Source organism: Mytilus galloprovincialis, chromosome 10 (assembly GCF_965363235.1).
Source record: "Mytilus galloprovincialis chromosome 10, xbMytGall1.hap1.1, whole genome shotgun sequence".
Taxonomy (NCBI): domain Eukaryota; kingdom Metazoa; phylum Mollusca; class Bivalvia; order Mytilida; family Mytilidae; genus Mytilus; species Mytilus galloprovincialis.
Window position 1 is genome coordinate 66,268,492 of NC_134847.1, and position 22,473 is coordinate 66,290,964.

The 22,473-nt window shown below is 31.4% G+C and overlaps 1 protein-coding gene across 2 annotated transcripts; it reads left to right on the forward strand.

The window, feature by feature from the left end:
* The first annotated feature begins 1,132 nt into the window (after window positions 1-1,132).
* On the forward strand, window positions 1,133-21,250 carry LOC143048155 (uncharacterized). 2 transcript variants are annotated; one of them, XM_076221655.1, is made up of 4 exons: window positions 1,133-1,222; window positions 6,642-6,773; window positions 7,853-8,037; window positions 14,007-21,250. In XM_076221655.1, the coding sequence occupies exons 2-4, from the start codon at window positions 6,675-6,677 to the stop codon at window positions 20,272-20,274; spliced, it is 6,552 nt and encodes a 2,183-aa protein (XP_076077770.1). In that variant the 5' UTR covers window positions 1,133-1,222; window positions 6,642-6,674; the 3' UTR covers window positions 20,275-21,250. The 2 variants fall into 2 exon arrangements, with proteins under 2 accessions (XP_076077770.1, XP_076077771.1); XM_076221656.1 differs by having other exon boundaries at window positions 1,145-1,200.
* Window positions 21,251-22,473: the final 1,223 nt, after the last annotated feature.

Consider the following 22,473-nt stretch of genomic DNA (forward strand, 5'->3'; position numbering starts at 1 on the left):
TTGAGTAGTGAGGAATCTCAAGTAGGGTAACTCGTGGAGTATTCTTTTTCCGGGATACCTTTATTGCTAGGGTTAGATCTTCAAATTTATCCTTAATATATTTCAGGATACTGGATGTGTTTTGAAATCTGAGCTTCAGATATTTCCCTTCTTTGACTGTAGCGTCACAAGTACCCAACCAAACATAAACATGTATGTGTTTGAACCTTTTTGTACGTTTATGTAGATTGTTCCTGACCCATAAAATGGAATCCGTAGGTCCCCTTACTATCAGACAGAAGAACAGGAGTGTATTTCTGCTGCAGACCTGCAGTATTTACTTTGATTTGTCTCAGACTTCTTCTTATGTAGCTATCGGTCATGAGAATAGACTTGCTTGGCAAGGAGTAATAATTTTAAATATAAAAGGGGGATGGGGTTTTATAGATAAAAGGGATAAAAATAAACAATAAAAGCAATTGACAATAAAAAATGGAGGTCACCTACGATTTCCTGCGTGCCTACATGATGGATCTAATCAGCAGAGAAGAAAATAATTGTTTTTAATTATATTTTTTAATTTGCAAATTGATATTACAGTATTACAAAATTATTTATTCCAATTTAATGAATAATATGTTACACTAAAGTAAATTTACATTTTTACTTTTTTAATGGCGGGAAATTCAAGCTCGTTCTGCACGGGCAGAATTCGCACTTTTGATTTTAACGAATTATTTGACTTATTTTTGTGTAATTAATTACTAAAAGTAAATGAGATGTGTTTTAAATGTTTTTGGTGATGCAAATAGGGTATGTCAGTGTGGAATTGCTGAAAACTCTCAAAATTCTTCTCCGTGAAAAAATCCAACCAGTCTTCTCAACAGCCACGTGATCACCAGTCTAACCTCTCACGTACAGTAGTCTTCATGTTCATGTGTATAGTCACACGGACACCTAATTTGTAAAACAAGTATTTTTATCTTTATAACTTATTTAGCTCTTCATATGATGGGATGGAATTTTGCTAACAATCAATATATGCACAAGTAAACTGAGTTAATAAAATTCATATTGTTTCAATATGACTTTGTTCTGCTGATTTGCCGGATATTTAAATCCTACTTCGACTCGAAAATTATATTTTCAAACTAAACCAAAACATGGCGGTAACAAGAAAAGTAAAAACAAGGAACGAAGTCAAGATAATCAACATGTTCGGTAACACAAATTGATGTTAATGGTAAACATAAAAGAATATTCAATATCATAAACCATACATTGCAAAAGATTTTACAATGCATATAATCATTCCTTAACATTTGCTGAAGTGGGATTTCCAACAAGTTTTAAAAATTCATCCTGCAGGCTGCAGTCTTCTTCATATAAATTTTTCACTTTTCAAATTGAAGTCCAACAGGCATGACAGCTTGATTCGACTTGATGACATCGATTGAGTTAAAAGAAAATCTCGTTTATTATTTCTTACATGAGAAATTCTTCAATTATTCGACATGTTCGAAGTGCAGCCTTCACATTCATGGAGAATCGAGTTATCAAATAGACAACTTTCGAGTTCTATGCATTTCCGTTAAAAACTCTGGTTTAGGTGAACATCATTCCTGCATTTAGGAACATTTTCACTTCCTCTCCAATGTTGAATGAGTGGTTGGAAAGCTATAATACTACCAGTACTGCTCGAATTATTCGACAAATTAAATTCTAATAATTAACAATCAGCACTGCTGTTAAAAAGAGAATTGTTATTACTTACTTACAAAACAAACATTATTTTTAGTTAATCCTGCAGAATGGTGATCACTTAGATGCTTGATGAATGTAATAGTGCAGAGATACAGGGGTCTCCTCTATCTGGAAAATGACTTCATAAAGGCTTGCATAATTGACGAGTTTTTTCCAGTGATAGATGAACTCGAAAGTGGTCTATTGGCATTCCTAGGCTACACGTCCCCACACCTGTTTTTATAATAGAATTTATTTGGCTCACACCACGCAGCAAGCTATTAAGGGATCCAAAAATTACTAGTTTAAAACCATTCAAACTGGAAAACCAACGTTTAATCTATAAATAAATAACAAGAAACACATAGAGTGGGGTGCTCATTTTCGCCACATCTTTCCATGTTTTCTACAGTTTATGTTCAGGTCTATATGTTTTTGAAGTAAACTGATATTTCTATATAAATGAAGATAACTTCAAATGCAAAACATTCCCAAGCTTGAAAACGTGTTTGTTTGAAAATAATCATCTGTAAAGTTAGATTAAAGGGTGTTTGAAATTTCCTAAAGTTTTGTCAATGGGGGACACATATTCACCGTTTTTTTCACATCTATTTAAAACCAAATAACTTCAACTTTATATAATATTTATCAAATAAATTTCATTATAGATGAACAGCAGACATTTCAAAGGTGTAAAAACAGAAGTTTAGGCCAATCAGTCAAAAAATTACTAAAGAAAAAATCTTTGAAAATCCTGTTTTTCATTCCGGAAATTGACCGAAAATCATTGTCCGTTTTTCGATCTTTTGCAGTAAGTGCCTTAATTTGGTTTAGGTTTAAAAGATAATCATATTTGTTATAAAATTATAATTTATCGGCATATTTCTTCAATTTCAGCCATCCTTTGAAGTGTTTACACCTCAAAATCATAAAACGGCGAAATTGTGTCCCTGGCAAAAATGAGCTCCCCACTCTACATGTATGAATCACATTAACCCTCTTGCTGCCAGTTGTTTTTCAGGTTTTCATTTCATATGCCTGAAAATACCACCGCTCGATAATTGTGACGTGACATGCCAAACAATGACATCATTCAATATATATATGGCGGTGTGTCCAAAATGACCGTTACATATATGTGAGATATTGTAAAAACATATCACACTTTTTTATTTTCAATCTTTTATTAAGATAAAGCACTGATGAAGCTTACATAAATTTAAAGAATCCATGACAAGTCGCCCCACTGGCAAGTCGCCCCACACCTAATCGCCCCACTTTTTCACCAACTCGCCACACTTTAAAAAAAACGCCCCAACCTGGATTACCAAATCGCCCCACTTGTGAAATGTGTTAAATCCCGTTAATATTACTCCTGAAAACTCACCCAACTGAATGGAAAACGATAAAATCTAGATTAACATATTATTAACCAGGATGGATTTAGTAAAGCCAACTCGCCCCACTCATGGAAAAAGATGTTATCCTGTTGTATATAACTTAAATTCCGTGAATATTACTCCTGCCAACTTGCCCCACTTATGGAAAACGATAATACATGTATCTAGATTAATATATTATTAACCAGGATGAATGTAGTAATGCCAACTCGCCCCACTTATGGAAAAAGATGTTATTCCGTGAATATTACTCCTGTCAAGTCGCCCCACTTAAAAGAAAACGATAATATCTAGATTTATATTTTATTATTAACCAGGATGAATGAAGTAATGCCAATTAACATACCACAACTTGTCAGTGATTGTATTTTGTATAAACTTACATGTGCTGTCCCAGGGAGAACTACATGGTTGTGGTCAGTCTTGCCACCTGTGAAAGTATCACCTGTCTGCTTCACTGTTGCTGTACATTAAATAAATTTCGGTTTGTTTGTATTCTGTGAAGATTAGTTTTCATTTAAATGGGGCGAGTTTTTATTTTTAATCTTATATTAATCTAAATATTACCGTTTTCCATTAAGTGGGGCGAGTTGGCAGGAGTATTAGTAAACACGATTTAACCAATTTCACATGTTGGGTGTTTAAAAAGTGGGGCGAGTTGGTGATACAGGTTGGGGCGTTATTTTTTTAAAGGGGCTAGTTGGTGAAAAGTGGGGCGATTAGGTGTGGAGCGACTTGCCAGTGGGGCGACTTGTTCTGCTTCCAATTTAAACATGGACACAGTCTGTGTGGGCACATGTGACACTCCCGCAGCAAGAGGGTGAAGGCCAAAAAATAATATATGTCTGTTTAACGTTACATCATCAAAATAAATAGGGTAGGTACATTGTAGGTCGGTATTTTATTTCCATTTTATTATTTTTTTCAATTTTAGTTTTTGAGCCATGATTTTGAGTTGTCTGTCTTGCCGTGGTCCTAGTTGTCTATGGTCCAAGTTTACCTGTTTTTTTAATGATTGGATTATTTCCCTTTGTTATTGATTGGGGGAAAAAGTGGTGTCAAAATGTTTATTTCATCACATGAGTCTCGAATTTCCTTGGCGCTCAAAATAGTGTCGGTTGGGTATAAACCCTAAACAGACATATATTTTTTGGGGGCTAACTAACGACAACAACTGAACATCAGCAGTTAGGGGACTTATTGAAATAAGTGATTTTTAAATCACTTATTTGAGTAGCAAATTCGAAGTTTAATGTCACATATTGTGATTTTGTAGTTTTACAAAAAATTTAAACACACAGGTTTAAATAATATCTTTTCATTAGTAAAATTGAGGTTTAAATTTATGCCTTTAATCATGTTGATGCTATCATTTTGCTGCAAATTCTATTTTAGTTGTAAACATGCTATAATTATGGCTTTAAATAATGAACTGATACTTTCTTAACAGATTTTTACCAGCAGTGGGAGTTTTATTCCTGTAAAGTTCAAGGTTTCATGCATCATCTTTCAGATTATGTAATAAAATTCTACTGTTCGCGATAAAAATTCATTGTCAGGGGGTTATTAAAATAAGAATACTTAAAGAAGTGATTTTTGGGAAGAAAATTGAGGTATGAACTATGATACTTAAACAAGTGATTTTTATGTCATTATCCTAGATTCAGTACAAGGTTATCACCTGAAATGACCTGGTCATCCAAGACAACACAGATGTTGGTTCTGATAAGTTTCGAAACATGATTAGTCCATAGATCATTAGTATTCTATATATAAATTAAAGCTACAGTAAAATTAAATCAGTTCTTCTAGTGATTATGTTGTACTACTTAAATAGGTGATTATTAAAGAAAGACAACTCTTACTTCCAACCTTAATGGATATAATGTTACTTGAATCAGTGATTTTTTATCACTCATTTATATAAGTCCCCTGACTGATCAGATTCCTGACTTAAGAAATATTTAAAGGTTCAAACAAATGCAGCAGGTTTAAATATTTTAATGGTACCAAACCTACCCTTATGATATCTGAAACAATAGTGTCATATATATATATGATGTCATCACAACACAGAAAGACAATTTGTGAAATATCAATTAAAATGGCTGAACTCAATATAATCAAAAGACATATTAACACATTTTAAATATCGCCAGCTGTCTACACAGCAATCACCGGCCAAAGAGTCCTGATTGTATTGGTTTTTATTGTCGAGCCAAAAGTTGCAGAAAGCTCGACATAGTCATGATAGTGATAGTGATCTGGCGGCGGCAGTGGTGTTAGCTAACTTCTTAAAAGCTTTATATTTTAGAAGGTAGAAGACCTGGATGCTTCATACTTTGTATATAGATGCCTCATGTTACGAACTTTCCTTCAGTCACATGTCCAATGTCCTTGACCTCATTTTCATGGTTCAGTGACTACTTGAAAAAAAAGTTAAGATTTTTTGTAATGTTAAATTCTCTCTTAGTCTTATTATAAGTAATTGGATAACTATATTCACCACAAAAAATTAAATTTCAATTACAAACAGTTCCTTGCATATTTAATAAAAAAAACAAAGAACTATTTAAAATAACAGAAAGTCAAACAACAAGCTGTCACAATCAAATTACTATTTCATCTACATCTTTGAGTAAATGATAATTATGAAGATAATAAATGACTACCAAAACTGCGGTTACATGAGGGGGAAAACTCAATATTTTTATCTTTTTCTGGTATGAATATCAAATTTACATACTTAATTTAATTTTGTTACGAAAATTGCACAAACAGACTTTATAAACGCCAACTGTTCCTTTTGATCAATTTAGGTAATTATCACTTTGTAATTTAAGAGAAATAAGAATTATTTTATCGGTATAAAGTCTACACAAAACTAATATCGTAAAAAGATCGTAAGATTGTAGCTTACCATGTGTATTTTCATAGCGTTGTTAACCAAGCGATAAAACCGGATATTTACAATACAAGCCAGTATCATGGTTTAAGTGGCGAGTTTATGACTTCTCACGATACTCGAGAACTAACGAGATACCGCGAGATTCCAATCCTTCTCACTATACAAATCCTTGATTCTATACATGTCTGAAAAAGAATTAAAATCTATTTGTATGTATATTGAAGAAGCTCTTGATTTGAGAGACCACCATATACCGTTTCATCAGATAATAATCTTTTACAGTAGTTTGTGCATATACCTTATATACACACATATCTTATATTGTGTATATAAGTAAATTTATGAAAATTTAGAATAATACTAATGTATAAGTTTATGGTATCAAAATCAGTTTATAATGTAATGGTATGCAATGTACAAAGAATTAGCTTATGACTTGTTGTTGCATGCATCTTTATTTCATTTATATATTGTTTTAATATTATAATTGTCTGTATTTGGATCACACCTCTATTGTGCTCTTTCCAATAAAATATTGAATTGAATTTTGGAAATTACTGGACTGTATATCTTTTATATGTAATTGATCTTTGTTTTTTATCCTAATTTAGAGTGCATAAATGATTGAAGTTGCTGTTTAAATCATGGATATAGAAGAAGAAAGTTCCAATTGTGGTATTCTAGATTTGTATGGTGATTTGATCACAGATGAAAATATTCAGAAGCATGAAGACTTTGAAGAGGTAACCTAACATTTTTAAAACATAAATATATATATAAACACTACCATCCACCACATGAAGCAGAGTATAATAAGAACTATTAGGCACATTCATACATGTACATGTAGTAACTAATGTAGAACATTCACGTTCTACTGTGATTTGAATTTGATATATTTTTGTGCTAGGATTGCAACATGTATGTGCAATTTGTGAGAGCAGTGTATACAATTTTTTTATGGTTGGTTGAAAATACATTCACAGTCAGTGACATTAGACAACATTGTACTACAAAAAATATAACAACAAATTAAAGGACAGCATCATTTGTGAAAATGAGCATACTGGTATACAAAATTATAAAATAATTTGTCCGAAAAATGCCCCTTCTTATCTTCTCTGTGAATCCTGGTAAAAGTGTAGAGAGGACACATACTTTTTTTTTTTAATGAAAACCAAAATTTTAAATCAAATATATAATAAAATATTAGTTATAGAACTATTGACTGTTGCCACATACATGATATAAATTCACACATAACACTTCCAATAAGTGCAGTATAACTGGTCCAAGGACACAGTTATCGTCCTTTGGTTTTCGTTGTCTACGAATATAGTCCCTAGTGTAAACAGTGTATAACTTGCATGTTTTATTTAATACACTTTCCCATTTTATTTCTTTATATTAAATGCATGAAATATTAAGTAGGGGGATGTAATTACATGTCAACAAAATTTGGGTGCTGAAACTTTATGTTAAGTAGTGAATTGGTCCAGTTCTAAAAGGTCAAATTTTATCACGTCTGAAGCTGTCAAACTGAATTTTACACCCCCTTAACACAGAATTGTCAATATTTTGAGTTAGAGCTGGGAGAAGTTTCTATAATTTTGATATTATTTGTCTCACTGGTAGTACACTACACTGTAAAAATATTTTTGAGAAAGAGCAGGTGTGATTTAATTTTTTTAATTTGAATTTATTGTCTAAAAGAAATGCACTACGAAATAACTGTGTTCTCGGGCCAACTTACTATTTACTGATATTAACTATCATTTCTGCTACAGTCCTTTAATGGGTTTTTGAAACTATAATTTTACAGCTTGATAAAAACTACAAAGAAGCTTTAGATAGAATAACCAGCTTAGAAAAAGACTTGGATGAAAGTCGTAATACTGAAACAGAGTTAAAGAAGAAGATAGAGACACTAGAGAAGAATTCTTCAGCTTTATTAGTAACTGCCAGAGCAGAGCTACAGAGAAAAGACAGGGAACTAGCTAGTCTTAGGTACCAGCAATCCATAGATATTGGATACAAAAAATCTTTCAAAAAGAGTCTTCTTTTGTTTGTACATGTATTATGGTATAAATAACCAAAAGACCTTTAAAAAAAAGTGGGCATTAAAATTATACATGCCAAGTTTTGGTAAATATCTAAAAATAAGCAGGTGCGGTATAAGAATCCAAGGAGACAACTCTCCATCGACGTCACAATGTGTAAAAAGGAGACAATTAAAGGTCAAAGTACAGTCTTCAACAAGGAGTTTGGTTCACACCAAAATGCAGCTGTGTTAAACAACTCAAATAGGAAAACCAAGGGTCTTATCTATTTAAAAAACGAGAAACACATCAATGAATGACAACAACTGAACATCAGGTTCCTAACTTAGGACAGTTGCAAACAAATGCAGCAGGTTTAAATGTTTTATTAGATACCAACCTTCACTCTAGCCTTAAATTGAAGTGTAACATTACAACACAGAAAGACACACTATAAGATATAAATTGAAATGGCTTAACTAATCAAAAAGACATAGTACCAAAAAGGGTAAACATGCACTGAACTTAAATGAATGAATGTTTATCAAAGTACAAATTTTAATTAAAAAGTAGTCCAACTGACAAGAACTTATAAATGAAATGTTTGCCAGTAACAGAAAAACTGAAAGAGGATTTTATCATTGCATTAACATATTTAATTTAAAGTCAAACCCAATAGAAAAGTTTTAAGTAGATGCATTTCCGTCAAAAACTCTAGTTTTAGTGAACATCGTTTGTGCGTTTAGGGGCATCTTCACTTCTGTTCAAATGTTGAGCAAGTGGCCGGGTAAACTATAATATTATTTGAACAAATTATTCGGCAAATTAATTTCTAATAATTGACAAACAGCACTGCTGTCATTAGAGAATTGTAATTAAGTACTTTACTAAACAAATATTCTAGTTTATCCTGCACAATGACAATCACTAAGACACTTGATGAACATTAATACTGCAGTGATATACGTGATCCCCTCTATCTGGTAAATGACGTCATAAAGGCTTGAATAATTGACCAGTTTTTCTGGTGACGGATGAACTCGAAAGTGGTCTATTGATTTGTATATGACATGAACTTGAGAATAAAATCTTAAGTATCTCCAATAGGACAAAAAATCATTTTACAATGATGTTCAAGAGCAAGGAAATTTATAAAGAAATTTAAAAATAAATTAGACTTAGATTTTAATATATAAGGCCACACCAATTTAATTTCTTGTTCTACAAATTTTTGGACTCAAAAATTTGGGGCGAGCGAGCGTTTTGAAAATTTCAATAAAAAAATATTTAATTTGCAAATTTTTGAGGCAAAGCTTAAAAAGTAAAGGCGAGCAATTATAATTTTTTTTTGTAAACATAAAAATAGTAGGTTTTGACTATATAAAAACTTGATTTATCACTTGTACTTTTACATTTCTTTAATTTCTGAAGTATTGTTTCCCTGTTCACCAAGAAATAATTAAATCTGGTCTATGTATGTGTGACTGACAATGAGACAATTCTCCATCCAATTCATAATCAGCTTGGGGACAACCCCTTAATGTAATAAATATCCCTTTTACATGTTTTGAGGGATCAATATAAGTTATAACATATTTGTTTGTACAAAAGGGCTCATATTTTCTCAAAGAACTATATATCGTTCTGGTATTAAATGGTAAAAAATGTTTAAGAATTTTGTATTATTCCTGGACTTTAACTATATTAAATTAACATTTTTACTTTAACAGTTTAATATTAATATTCAATATAAGTGGACCCCTCTTTAAGAAAAATTTGTTTAAAATATGATGTAACTCTCCTCTTTTTGAGTACAAAATTCTAAGTTTTCAAAGGTTTTGTATATAAGAACTATACAAATGCTTGGTATTTCTATTTTCTTTTCTACATCAGTAAAATGACCCCTTGTCTGAGGGAGGGTTGTTCTCAACCTGATAACAACAAACACAGGTCAAAGTACGGCCTTTAACACAGGGCTTTGATACAGACTAAACAGCAAGCTATAAAGGACCCCAAAACAATTCGAACAGGAAAACCAACGTCTAATTTATATAGCCAAACGGGAACATATACCAATGAACAACATCAACAAACAATAACTGCTGAACGACAGGCCCCTGAATCAATCAGAACAGGTGAAACATTCAGCGGCTATGGATAGTTTTGTTTCGCCAGCTTACAATTAATTGCAGTTGAAGGCAAATCCTTCAGAAGTTATTTTAACAACGAACATTTTTTTATAGGGAATATAAGTTAAGGGGAAAGAAACCAATTTTTGTTCTTTTTTAATAGCGGCTGCTTTGGATAAATGTGTTTCACAGATATTTACACAGTCTGGTGGGGTGCTTTTATGTTTTAAATCGTATATAGGTTAGACTGTGATTTTAAAAACAAATGTTGATATCTTTTTATAATATTTACAAAAAAAACAATGCGGGAAATGGACATGATTACATTTCCACATGCGGCAAGCGGGAATATAAAAAAAATTAAAAAAAATCTGTTTTGAAAAAAATAGGTGCGGGCGGGTCCGTCGAACAAGGATTCAAACTGGTGTGGCCTAAGTAATGTTCTTGTTTTAAATGAGTGATTTCTAAAACTTAAACTTTTTATATACCTTTAAAAGGCTTGTATAATCCATGGTTTTATTCTCCAAAATTGAACCTGCCAGACAGAGGTGCAGACTATAGAGTACAATAAGCAAGAAATAAGAGAAAAAAAAATGATTTCGCAAGGTCAGGGTTGGCAAAGTATTACCCGCCCGGGAATTCCCGGGTGGGAAAACCCGGGTTTTCCTGGGCTGGGCAATACTCCCAGAAATTGGGGATACTGGGCAATACTGGGCAATATGATTTTCTAAGCTCATTTTAACACAAAATAGTAAAGTCTTGGTGTAGTTTCATAGTATTACAGCTAAACTATTTAGACAGATAACCACTGACAGTCATTTCTAAAAGAATGAAAAAATCAATTCCATTCCCTTCTATGTAGACAGAATACAAGATTTTCACATTTATTAAAGGAAACCTTATTAATTACCAAGCATCTTTATAAAAAAAATAATTATTGCAATGTTTAAGTGAATTGTTAATTTCAAATGTTATACATTCATATTGCTAAATAAACACCCTAAGGGGTCATGCCATTAACACTTATAGAATTGAAAGGGCTGATTATTGTTACATAAACAAATCTTCATTCTAATCTGAATAATTACTTACTAATTATGGGCAGTACATAAACATTTTTAATGTTAATTTACTTACATATAATTGTTAATTCTTAATAGGAGTTATATTTATTTTTGAGAAAAAATGTTTGCTTTATATTTACAGTTTTACCAATCCAGACAAACAAAAAAGGTTATATATAACTTAAATGTATAACATTTGTGTTTGATCACTGAATCCTCTATAAAATTCTGACCAGTATTTTATATTACCCAGTATTGCCCAGTATTACCCACTAAAACCCAGTAAAACCCGGGTTTTCCCAGTATTTCCCACTGGGCTGGGCAATACTCATAAAACCCGGGTTTTTGCCAACCCTGCGCAAGGTGGTTTGTTTACGTTTCGCAATGTTTGTTATTGATATTGTAGAGGGCACTCTTGTCATTTTCAAACTAATAATTTTACCTAATCGATATAATATTAAGAAGTTATTTTCATTCAATATTAAACGCTTCATTACAAATTTCTAGTTTATTATGACAAAATTGAACCATACTGGCTGCTTATAGCGAATTATTATTTAACTATTTCACTTTCATTAATGATTGATAAAAAAAATTATGATTCAAATTTTTGAAGTATCTCGTAGCTAGTGCCCCTTTTTAACTCACCTGGCCCAAAGGGCCATGTGCGTTTCTCATCACTTTGCGTCTGTCATCGTTGTCGTCTGTTAACTTTTACAAAAATCTTCTCCTCTGAAACTACTGGACCAAATTAATCCAAACTTGGCCACAATCATCATTGGGGTATCTAGTTTAAAAAATGTGTCCTGTGACCCGAGATGGCGGCCATGGCTAAAAATAGAACATAGGGGTAAATGCAGTTTTTGGCTTATAACTCAAAAAACAAAGCATTTAGAGCAAATCTGACAGGGGTAAAATTCTTTATTAGGTCAAGATCTATCTGCCCTGAAATTTTCAGATGAATGGGACAACCCGTTGTTGGATTGCTGCCCCTGAATTGGTAATTTTTAAGGAAATTTTGCTGTTTTTGGTTATTATCTTGAATATTATTATAGATAGTGATAAACTGTAAACAGCAATAATGTTCAGCAAAGTAAGATTTACAAGCAAGTCAACAGGACCAAAATGGTCAGATGACCCCTTTAGGAGTTATTGCCCTTTATAGACAATTTTTAACCATTTTTCGTAAATCTTAGTAATCATTTACAAAAAACTTCTCCTCTGAAACTACTGGGCCAAACCAATCCAAAGTTGGCCACAATCATCATTGGGGTATCTAGTTTAAAAAATGTGTCAGGTGACCTGGCCATCCAACCAAGATGGCCGCCACAGGTAAATATAGAACATAGGGGTAAAATGCAGTTTTTGGCTTATAACTCAAAAACCAAAGCATTTAGAGAAAATCTGACACGAGGTTAAATTGTTGATCAGGTCAAGGTCTATCTGCCCTGAAATTTTCAGATGAATCTGACAACCCTTAGTTTGGTTGCTGCCCCTGAATAGGTAATTTTAAGGAAATATTGCTGTTTTTGTTATTATCTTGAATATTTTTATAGATAGAGATAAACTGTAAACTGCAACAATGTACAGCAAAGTAAGAACTAAAAAATAATTGACCCCCTAAGGACCCCCTAAGGAGTTATTGTCCTTTAAAGTCAATTTTAAACAATTTTTGTAAAATTTTGTGTAAATTTTTACAAACATATTCCACTGAAACTACTTAGCCAAGTTCATTATAGATAGAGATAATTGTAAGCAGCAAGAATGTTTTGTAAAGTAAGATGTATAAACACATCACCATCACCAAAACACAATTTTGTCATGAATCCATCTGCTTCCTTTGTTTAATATTCACATAGACCAAGGTGAGCCTAAAGAGCCTCTAGTTATTTTAAGCAGACAAGACATTAGAACATAATTGTAGTATGATATGATATCCTGTACATTTTTCAGTCAGTTATTGCAGATTTATAAGAATAAAATTTGGGATAACATCTATAGTCCAACAACATACATATATATATACCTGTAATGGATTAGTACTATATTTTATAGGACCTGTACCAAATGATGTAGATTTCAAAAATTCTATTATGAAAATTAGAATGTTAAGAATTTGTTTTCATTATTTTTTTCTGGTGCTTAATGATGACAGGATTATTGTTTTGCTGAATACGATACATACATGTTGTTCTGAATTATGTGTCTATGATGACCTCATCACACATATGGCAGAATAACTAGACTTGATACAATGTTTACACTAATGCTATAAAATTGTAAATTTTTACAGAGGTTTCTAAATTTGTATACTTGCACTGAGGCAAGAATTATAGAAAAAAAAATCAGTTAAAAAAAAAAACACTTTTGAAATCTATCAAAAATAAAGAAATGGTATATCTCCCTATAAGCTAGATCATATGCCTCACAACCAGACAATTCATATGCATTTGGTTTTACAGCTTTAAAATAAAATAAATGACAAAACAGTATAACTCTGTACAAAAGATAACAATTATATGATTTCAATGGAATAAGTTGATGCAAATACATGTATAGTTATCAGAATCATCATCAACTTATTTATTTAGTTTAGTCATTTGTCTTATTCTTAAGGTTGTTTATTTTTCTAATATAATTTGGTCAATTGTCTTGAGTCATATATAGTTTGGTTAATTGTCTTGTGCCATTTAAAGATTGTTCAATTGTATTGTACCATAGTTTTGTCATTTGTCTATTTTCAGGAGAAGTGAAGGAAATGATGGGGTGTCCTTATTCAGAAAGAGAATGCATCATCAAAATTTTAGACAAAGAAGAGAAAGTAGCAATAGCCCAAGTGACAATGAGAGACAAAGTATGGATATACAACCTCCTTTACAGGGTACCAGTAGACCACCTGCTTTACAGGGTAGCAGTAGAAAAGAAAATACTGCCGCAGATGGTGGTATTCCAGATTTGTACCACTTTGATGATAAGGAGAATATAGGAAATGACATCAAACAGTCACGCAAACGAAAACATAGCACAGAAAGAGAAAATCTTGTTAAAAGCGATTCAAAGAAATACAGATATGAAAATGCTAGAAATGAAAGATTAAGGATTAGTAATGAAAGGAGTAGAAGGTATGAAACAGACCAAAGATTAGCCAGAGGGTCTTCTGTAGTGCCACACTCAAGTAAACAGGACACTGCAAGACGATTATTGCAAAAGAGCAAAAAGGATCTTCGTAGAAAGTCTGGTGATTTAATGAAACATGTGTCTTCAAAATCAAATCTTAAAACAGATAAAGTGACAGAACATGATGATATGAAACATTCAGAGAGGGGAAGTCAGTACGAATCTGATGAGAATAGAATATCAAAATCAAAATCAAAGGAAAAAGAAACTAAGCAAAGATCACATAACTCAAAGGAAAGATCCTCAACCCCAGATCAGAGACCATTACAGGTTGATTCACCTTCCATTAAGAGGGTTAGGAAAATTGATGAGAGATCACCAAGGAGATTTGAAAGATCTCCAAGAATGAAATATGAGTCTTCATCAAATAACAGCAGACGAAATAGGAGTGATAGTAGAGATAGTTATTCAAAACAACAAAGTAAAAGTCCTCGTGAACGTCATTCAAGGAGGGACAGACTCCCATCAAGAAAACGAAATTATTCAGATGAAGAATCAGACAGTGATTTGAAACAAAGAAAAATACGGGGAACACCTGAAAAGTCATATTCTATGAAGAAATCTCCCAAAAAGATTACTGATAGTGATAAACGGGAATTATACAATAAAAATCAGGAAGATAAAGTTATTGAGAAAAAGAGTAAGTCTGTTTCCATATCCCCAGATAAACTCAAAAGAAGTCCAAAAAATGAGAAATCTAAATCTACCTCAACTACTAATGCTACAGAAAAGGCTATTGAGAAAAAGGATAATTCTGTGTCCATATCACCGGACAAACTTCCAAAAAGTCCACAAAATGAGAAACCTAATTCTACCTCAACTACTAATACTATAGATGGAAAGGAAAGCAATGAAATGAACACTATGCAAGGTAAACATTCTAGAAGTATAAGTAAAGAAATAATGGAAGACAAAAATAAAACGGATTCCAAAAATTTAAGCAGTAAGGATAAAAACATTGGAAGTAATTTGAAAAGTTCACCTGTGAAGAAATCATCTGATGGCAAGAAACAGTATGAGAAAGAATGTAAGTTAACATCTGATAAAAGTAGAAACGAGGATTTTGATGAATGGAATGCCTTGAACTATAGAACAATCACACCAGAAAAAAGATCTGACAAGAAAGACAATGGGGAAAACAAATATGTGAAACCAAAGAGCAGTAGAAATGATGACAAGGTTTTAGAAGTAGAAAGCTCTTCAAAATTAAAATCATGTGTTGTAATTACTTCTAAACACAAATCAATTGATAGAGATTTTAGTCATTCATCTAAACATTTAGATAAAAGTAAATCACTAAAACTTTCAAAGAAAGAGTCATCTCGCCAAAAACACACTGAGAAAGATAAAAGACATGAATTCTTAAAGAAAGAAGATACTAAAGAGAAAAGTATAAAGCGAAGAAAGGAACAAAAGACTGATCAGAATGATGAATCTATTGATGATGAAGATGATAATGAATTGGATACTGAACATTTATTTGACCTTCAAAAAGACAGGGAGGCACTCCTGAAGGAAATTGAAATGTTAGCTCAATTAAATCCACAGACAGAAGAATCTGATAGTGAAATACACCCAGATATGATTGATGACAATGTTAATTTATCCAGTGAAAATTCTGAACAAGCATTAAATGAAAATAGTGTTTCAGAGGTTAATGATTCCTGCACAAAGAACCAAAATATTTGCCACAAAGATAAAACAATTAGCCCATATAGACATGATGACTTAAAATCTAGAACATTGGATAAAGGAAAAGATGATAAAAAAGAATCTGACATCAAAATTGAAAATAAATCATCTCATATAATTGAAAAAGATAAAGAAAATGATAAAAACGCTAGTGTTTTGAAAAAAGGAATCAGTAATAATTCTGCTGAAGTTAATAGTGATGGAACACCTACAGGTTCTAAAACTAGGCATGATTCATTTCTAAACAAAGATTTGGAAGATTCTGTTAAAAAACCTGACAGTTATAAAGAAAGTAAGAAAATGTCACCACAAATTACAGAAAAAACACATAAACATAAAAAGCAAAAGAAACGTGACAAAGATAAGAAAAGGAAAAGTGATGTAAGCAATGAGTTAGAAAAGAAAGTAGAAAGCAGCAGTGAAGGAAGAAAGCACAACATTAAGGAAACCATTTCTCCTCAGCAAGATAATATCATAGATGATATTCAAGTGGTTACAAATACTAATAATGTTAAAAAGGTCCAAAACATTTCTAATCTTGATACTTTTAGATCAGTCACCTCTACTACAGAAAGTGTTCTGGATATAAGTTACAATCCTCTTGATGATTTTTTTGTGACTGAGACAAACTCTCAAAATGTTTATTGTAAAAATAAAACATCTGATATGGATGAAGTGTTTACTCATGATAATGAATCTTCAAAAAATGGCAACCTATTAGAAAAAATGTGTGATGATTCAAATGTTCTAGATAACACATCACATTCAACCAAAAACCATTTGGTAACAACAGAAGAAAACGAAAAATGCCAAAACCCAGATAAAGAGCAAAACACCACAGAGAATAATGTGAGAGATGATGAGAAATGTAAAACTTTACATGATATTGAGAAAACTGACAATGAGGTATCTGACAAGGTTAAAGTGCTAGAAAAGGAAGCTCTTTGTGATACCAACATTGAATTACCAAATGAAGTTAATAACATAGACCTTATAAACTCTACAACAAAAACAGGAAGTAATGTAAGTGATGCTGTTTCAAACCTTGAAGGTAAAAAAAATAAACAAGAAAGCCAAGATACAATTTTGAACCCTGATAGTATAAGAAATATACAAGAAACCCAAGATACAGTTTTAAACCCTGACAGTATGAAAAATATACAAGAAAGCCAAGATACAATTCAAGAAACAAGTGCTAATAAAACACTCAAAGCTGACGAAGACGACATAGAGGAAGGGGAAATAACAAGCGATTCAGAAGATGAAATAAAAGAATGTAATAAGGAAACATTTAATGTTAAAGATAAAAACAAAGTAAAGGATGAAAGGAAATGTAGAAATGATAAACCAGATGAAACACAACACCACCTGTCAAGAGAGAAACTTGATTCTGGTGTTAGGGATAGAAAAAGACGTGATTCTACAAGTCACAAAGATGATAAACTGGATTCTGGTGTTAGGGATAGGAAAAGACGTGATTCTACAAGTCACAAAGATGATAAACTTGTTTCTGGTGTTAGGGATAGGAAAAGACGTGTTTCAACCAGTCACAAAGATGAGAAACATAGAGAAGACAAATCAACTGGCGGAAAAAAAATAACAGAATCAAGATTGAACATTCATAATCAGAGTGAACATTCGAAATGCAATGATAGGGAGCGAAATGTCAAAGTGCTTAATGACAGGAAAGAACGTTTTAGTAAGAAGGATGAAACAAAGTTGAAGGATAAAGAAAAGCCAAAATGTGATAAATTAAGTCATGAAAAAGACATGAAAGAGGAAAAAAGAAAAGATGGAAAACATTCTGATGATAGAAGTAGAATAAGAGGAAACAGCACAAGTAAACATAATGAACTAAAAAATGAAAACGACAAAAAGAAAAGTGAGAAACATAGAGATGATAAAAGAGGTGAAAAGAAATATATCAGTAGGAGTAACATTGAAGACAAACATATTAATAAACATAAGTATGAAGACAAAAGTTCAACAACCGAGGAACAGAGGAAGAAAAATACTGATGAATTACAAAAATCTAGTGGCAAATATGACAGTAAAGAACAGTCTGAAAGCCATTCAAATACAGCTAGGAAAAGAAGGAAATCCATGGAGGGAGAAAAACATAAACTTCAATTTACAATCAGAAATGAACATGCAATAAATGATAAAATACAACCAAAAAGTGCTAATGACATACTGCACGAAAAAGACCAAAGTGTATTAAAGCATGATTCTTTACAACCAGGAGGCAAATGTAGTTCTCAGGGAAACAGTGTACAGTTGAGCTATAAACATAGCAGTGATTCAAGTGAAGTAGAAGATATTCAAGTTCACAAAAAGGAGAATTCATATAGTGCTTTACAAATAGACTCAAAGGATGAAAGAATAAAATTCAGGGGAAAAGATACTGCTGAAAGTTTAGCTCATTTGAAATCTGATTCTGTGCATACAAAATATAAACAGTGTGATATAGAGGACCATGAAATACATGAAGATGTATTTGAACATGAGAAAACATCAAAAGAGAAACATGATCATAAACAATATCAGTCATGCAACGAAAAGGAATTTGGAAATATTCAAGATGATAATGAACTGTCCTTAAAGAGGAATTTTGAAATTAAGGAAATTACGGGTACTAAGAAAAATGTAATTGTTGAATCAGATAGTTATTTTAAAAGTAAACCTCACATTTCTGCAAATAAAGTGGATTTGCATCTGAGTGGAAATGAAAATGAAGTAGTTTCAGATTCTAATGAAAATATAAGAAAATTGAAGGCAAAACAGAGACATACACGCAAATCTTCAACCACAGAGAAAGAATCAAGGAAAAATAAAGATATGTATTCATATGTTGAAATTAAACAAAAAGCCACATCCAGTACAGAAGAAATTCAAAATGGGAAACAAGTTATAGAAAATGTCATAGAGAACATTCAAGATCATAAAACAGTACGAAAAGGAAAAGACACTGAAAAAGGAATCTTTGAAGAAAAGCAAGATATTGTCGCTGAAAGTAAATCTATTATTGCAAGGACAGATATTGAATATGAGGAACTCAAAACATATTCAAAAGATACGAATATCTCAGATATATCTTACCTGAAAGCATTAGTAACACTAGAAGACAAAAATGTCATAAAAGATTCTCGCACAAGTCAAGAGAGTGATGAAGATATTGATATAGATATAGTGGACATTGAAAACCTTGATGAAGATAATTGTTATGAGAAACAAAGTGATCAGTTGAGACAAGTTTCAGAATCTAAGTTAGCCTGTTCTTGTGCTAGAATGAGAATTTGGCATAGACAGCCAAAACATGGTGAAACTAATATTACAATTGAACATTGCGAAATACAAAAAGAGGGAGTACAAAGACAAAATTCTGGTGATGACATAAATATAGATGAAATGCATACTAGCGATGCATCAGAAAGTGTAAGTGATTCGCAAGCTTATGATGAATCTTATTATGTATCTCGAAGAGGTCATTTATCTACAAACATTGCACCAAGAGTAGTTGACTATGAAAAACAGGCTCATAACAAACAGGAAAGTTCTGAAAGTAGCACTGATACTGAAAATAATAGATTCAATGTTAATAATGAAAATTATACAACCATTGGTATAGAAACGATAGAAAATGTAACTAATAAAACAGTGGAATTGTGTCACTCAGATGTTCAGCATCTTGATGAAACTGAAAGTTGTCACCAGGGCTTGAAACAAGGATATAAAATTCCCAAAATAAAACCATCTGACAAAAAACATGGGGTTAGGCACAAAGAAGACAAAAAGGAGAAAAGGTGTGAAGGTAAAGAATTAAAACATAAACATAAAAGTAGAAGTAATGTACTTGACTCGGAGAGAACTAAAGAAGATGATAAACATGATAAAGAAAAAAGATTTGATGAGAGAAGTAATGAAACAAGTAAACAAAGGACTGTAGATGAATTCAGAAAACTTCATAGATGTATTTCGCTTCATGATGATGAAAGTTCTAAAACTAAAAGAATAAAAAGTAGAAGTATATCTTCAGACGAAAGACTCATTAAAAAATCAGATTTACAATATCAAGGTGACACACGTACTAGCCAGAGAAAAACAAGTCATAGTACTGAGTTTAGAGAAAGCAAAAGAGAATAAAACAAGGGTGAAAGTTGGTACATAAACAGACTGTTAAAAAATACACTAAAAAGCAAACACCTGTAATTAGATTTGTAATTTTGAGACGTGTAGGTAACCACCTTTAAGGTTGAATTATTCTTCTGTTTGATATCTTATTAATACTGGAGTATTTCATCTTAGTTCATCATAATAGTATACTTTTCAATTTTATATTATCATTATTTGAAAAAAAGGACACTCTGTATCACTTGTATTCAAGATATGGTCACCCAGTCATGATGCTAGTTTGTTGTTTTTATTTAAATATATCTTTATAAATTTATTTGAGCACTTATCATAGTGAAGTTAAATCTAAATAATATGTAACACTGAGTGGGACTTTCTTAAAGAATGTGAACTGTCGGGCAGAACCTTTTTTGATAATCATGACTATTGTTTGATATAGGTGAGACAGAAGTTGTTATTTTTTATCCTATATTAAATAAACCTTGTTAAGCGTTTGTTAGGAAACAAACTTTGGATGACTGTTATAAATATCACAGATTCATAGACAATACCTGTTATCATATGTACTTTCTTGTTTTACCAAAAACCAAAACATAATGAATCAGTCTGTAATACACAATTTATAATTATAAAATTATATGAAATTGATCAAACTTAGAGATAGATATCTAAATCTCCATAACTATGATAACCAAGGTGCATGTGGGAACTAAAGTTGTTTAAACATATCAAAGAAAATATAAAAACAAATTTAAAGACCCCAAATATTTACAATATTTGCTGAGTTAATCTATTAAATGAAAATAATAGTATATTCCATGTTAGAAAGAGACTGTTTCTGCTATGTCTATTTTATTAAAGGCACACATAGCTTAAGATTTGTGTAGTATGTTAATTAGCAATGATTAGATAGCATTTAAAGTGAACATATGATTTCATATATAGCATGTATAGGTCATGTAGGTATATATATTGTACTTACTATTTATTACTAACTTAATAGTATACTTTTCAATTTTATATTATCATTATTTGAAAAAAAGGACACTCTGTATCACTTGTATTCAAGATATGGTCACCCAGTCATGATGCTAGTTTGTTGTTTTTATTTAAATATATCTTTATAAATTTATTTGAGCACTTATCATAGTGAAGTTAAATCTAAATAATATGTAACACTGAGTGGGACTTTCTTAAAGAATGTGAACTGTCGGGCAGAACCTTTTTTGATAATCATGACTATTGTTTGATATAGGTGAGACAGAAGTTGTTATTTTTTATCCTATATTAAATAAACCTTGTTAAGCGTTTGTTAGGAAACAAACTTTGGATGACTGTTATAAATATCACAGATTCAAAGACAATACCTGTTATCATATGTACTTTCTTGTTTTACCAAAAACCAAAACATAATGAATCAGTCTGTAATACACAATTTATAATTATAAAATTATATGAAATTGATCAAACTTAGAGATAGATATCTAAATCTCCATAACTATGATAACCAAGGTGCATGTGGGAACTAAAGTTGTTTAAACATATCAAAGAAAATATAAAAACAAATTTAAAGACCCCAAATATTTACAATATTTGCTGAGTTAATCTATTAAATGAAAATAATAGTATATTCCATGTTAGAAAGAGACTGTTTCTGCTATGTCTATTTTATTAAAGGCACACATAGCTTAAGATTTGTGTAGTATGTTAATTAGCAATGATTAGATAGCATTTAAAGTGAACATATGATTTCATATATAGCATGTATAGGTCATGTAGGTATATATATTGTACTTACTATTTATTACTAACTTGAAACACCTAACCAACTAATGTGTTCATTCATAACAATGTTATTTTTAATACTTATTTGTAGTTGAAGAAATTGCTGCATTAATAGTCATGTTATATGATGGTATTTTTTTCTGTGTTAATTGTTGTTTTGAATTTTAAAAGTCTTAAAACTTTTCTTTATTGAAAATAACATAAGTAATATGAATCTGTTATAGAAGTACAACTGCAATGTACAATCATCTCAAATTTATAATTTGCCTAGCTTATTTATTTCAAATAAGCAAAATTGCAAAATGAAAGCAACCTTTATCCTTTCAGTCCTTACAAGCAATTTTATTAAACTTGATATGTACAATAATTACAGTTTTCTTAAGTATCTAGAGGCTGATGAAAACAAGTTGTTGAATACTGTGCCAT

Excerpts from the sequence above, each read along its gene's own strand:
- LOC143048155 (XM_076221655.1), top strand. The coding sequence starts at position 6,675 with ATGGATATAGAAGAAGAAAGTTCCAATTGTGGTATTCTAGATTTGTAT. Across the intron at positions 6,774-7,852 it reads AGCATGAAGACTTTGAAGAG|CTTGATAAAAACTACAAAGA; the intron begins GTAACCTAACAT and ends ATAATTTTACAG. Across the intron at positions 8,038-14,006 it reads AGGGAACTAGCTAGTCTTAG|GAGAAGTGAAGGAAATGATG; the intron begins GTACCAGCAATC and ends GTCTATTTTCAG.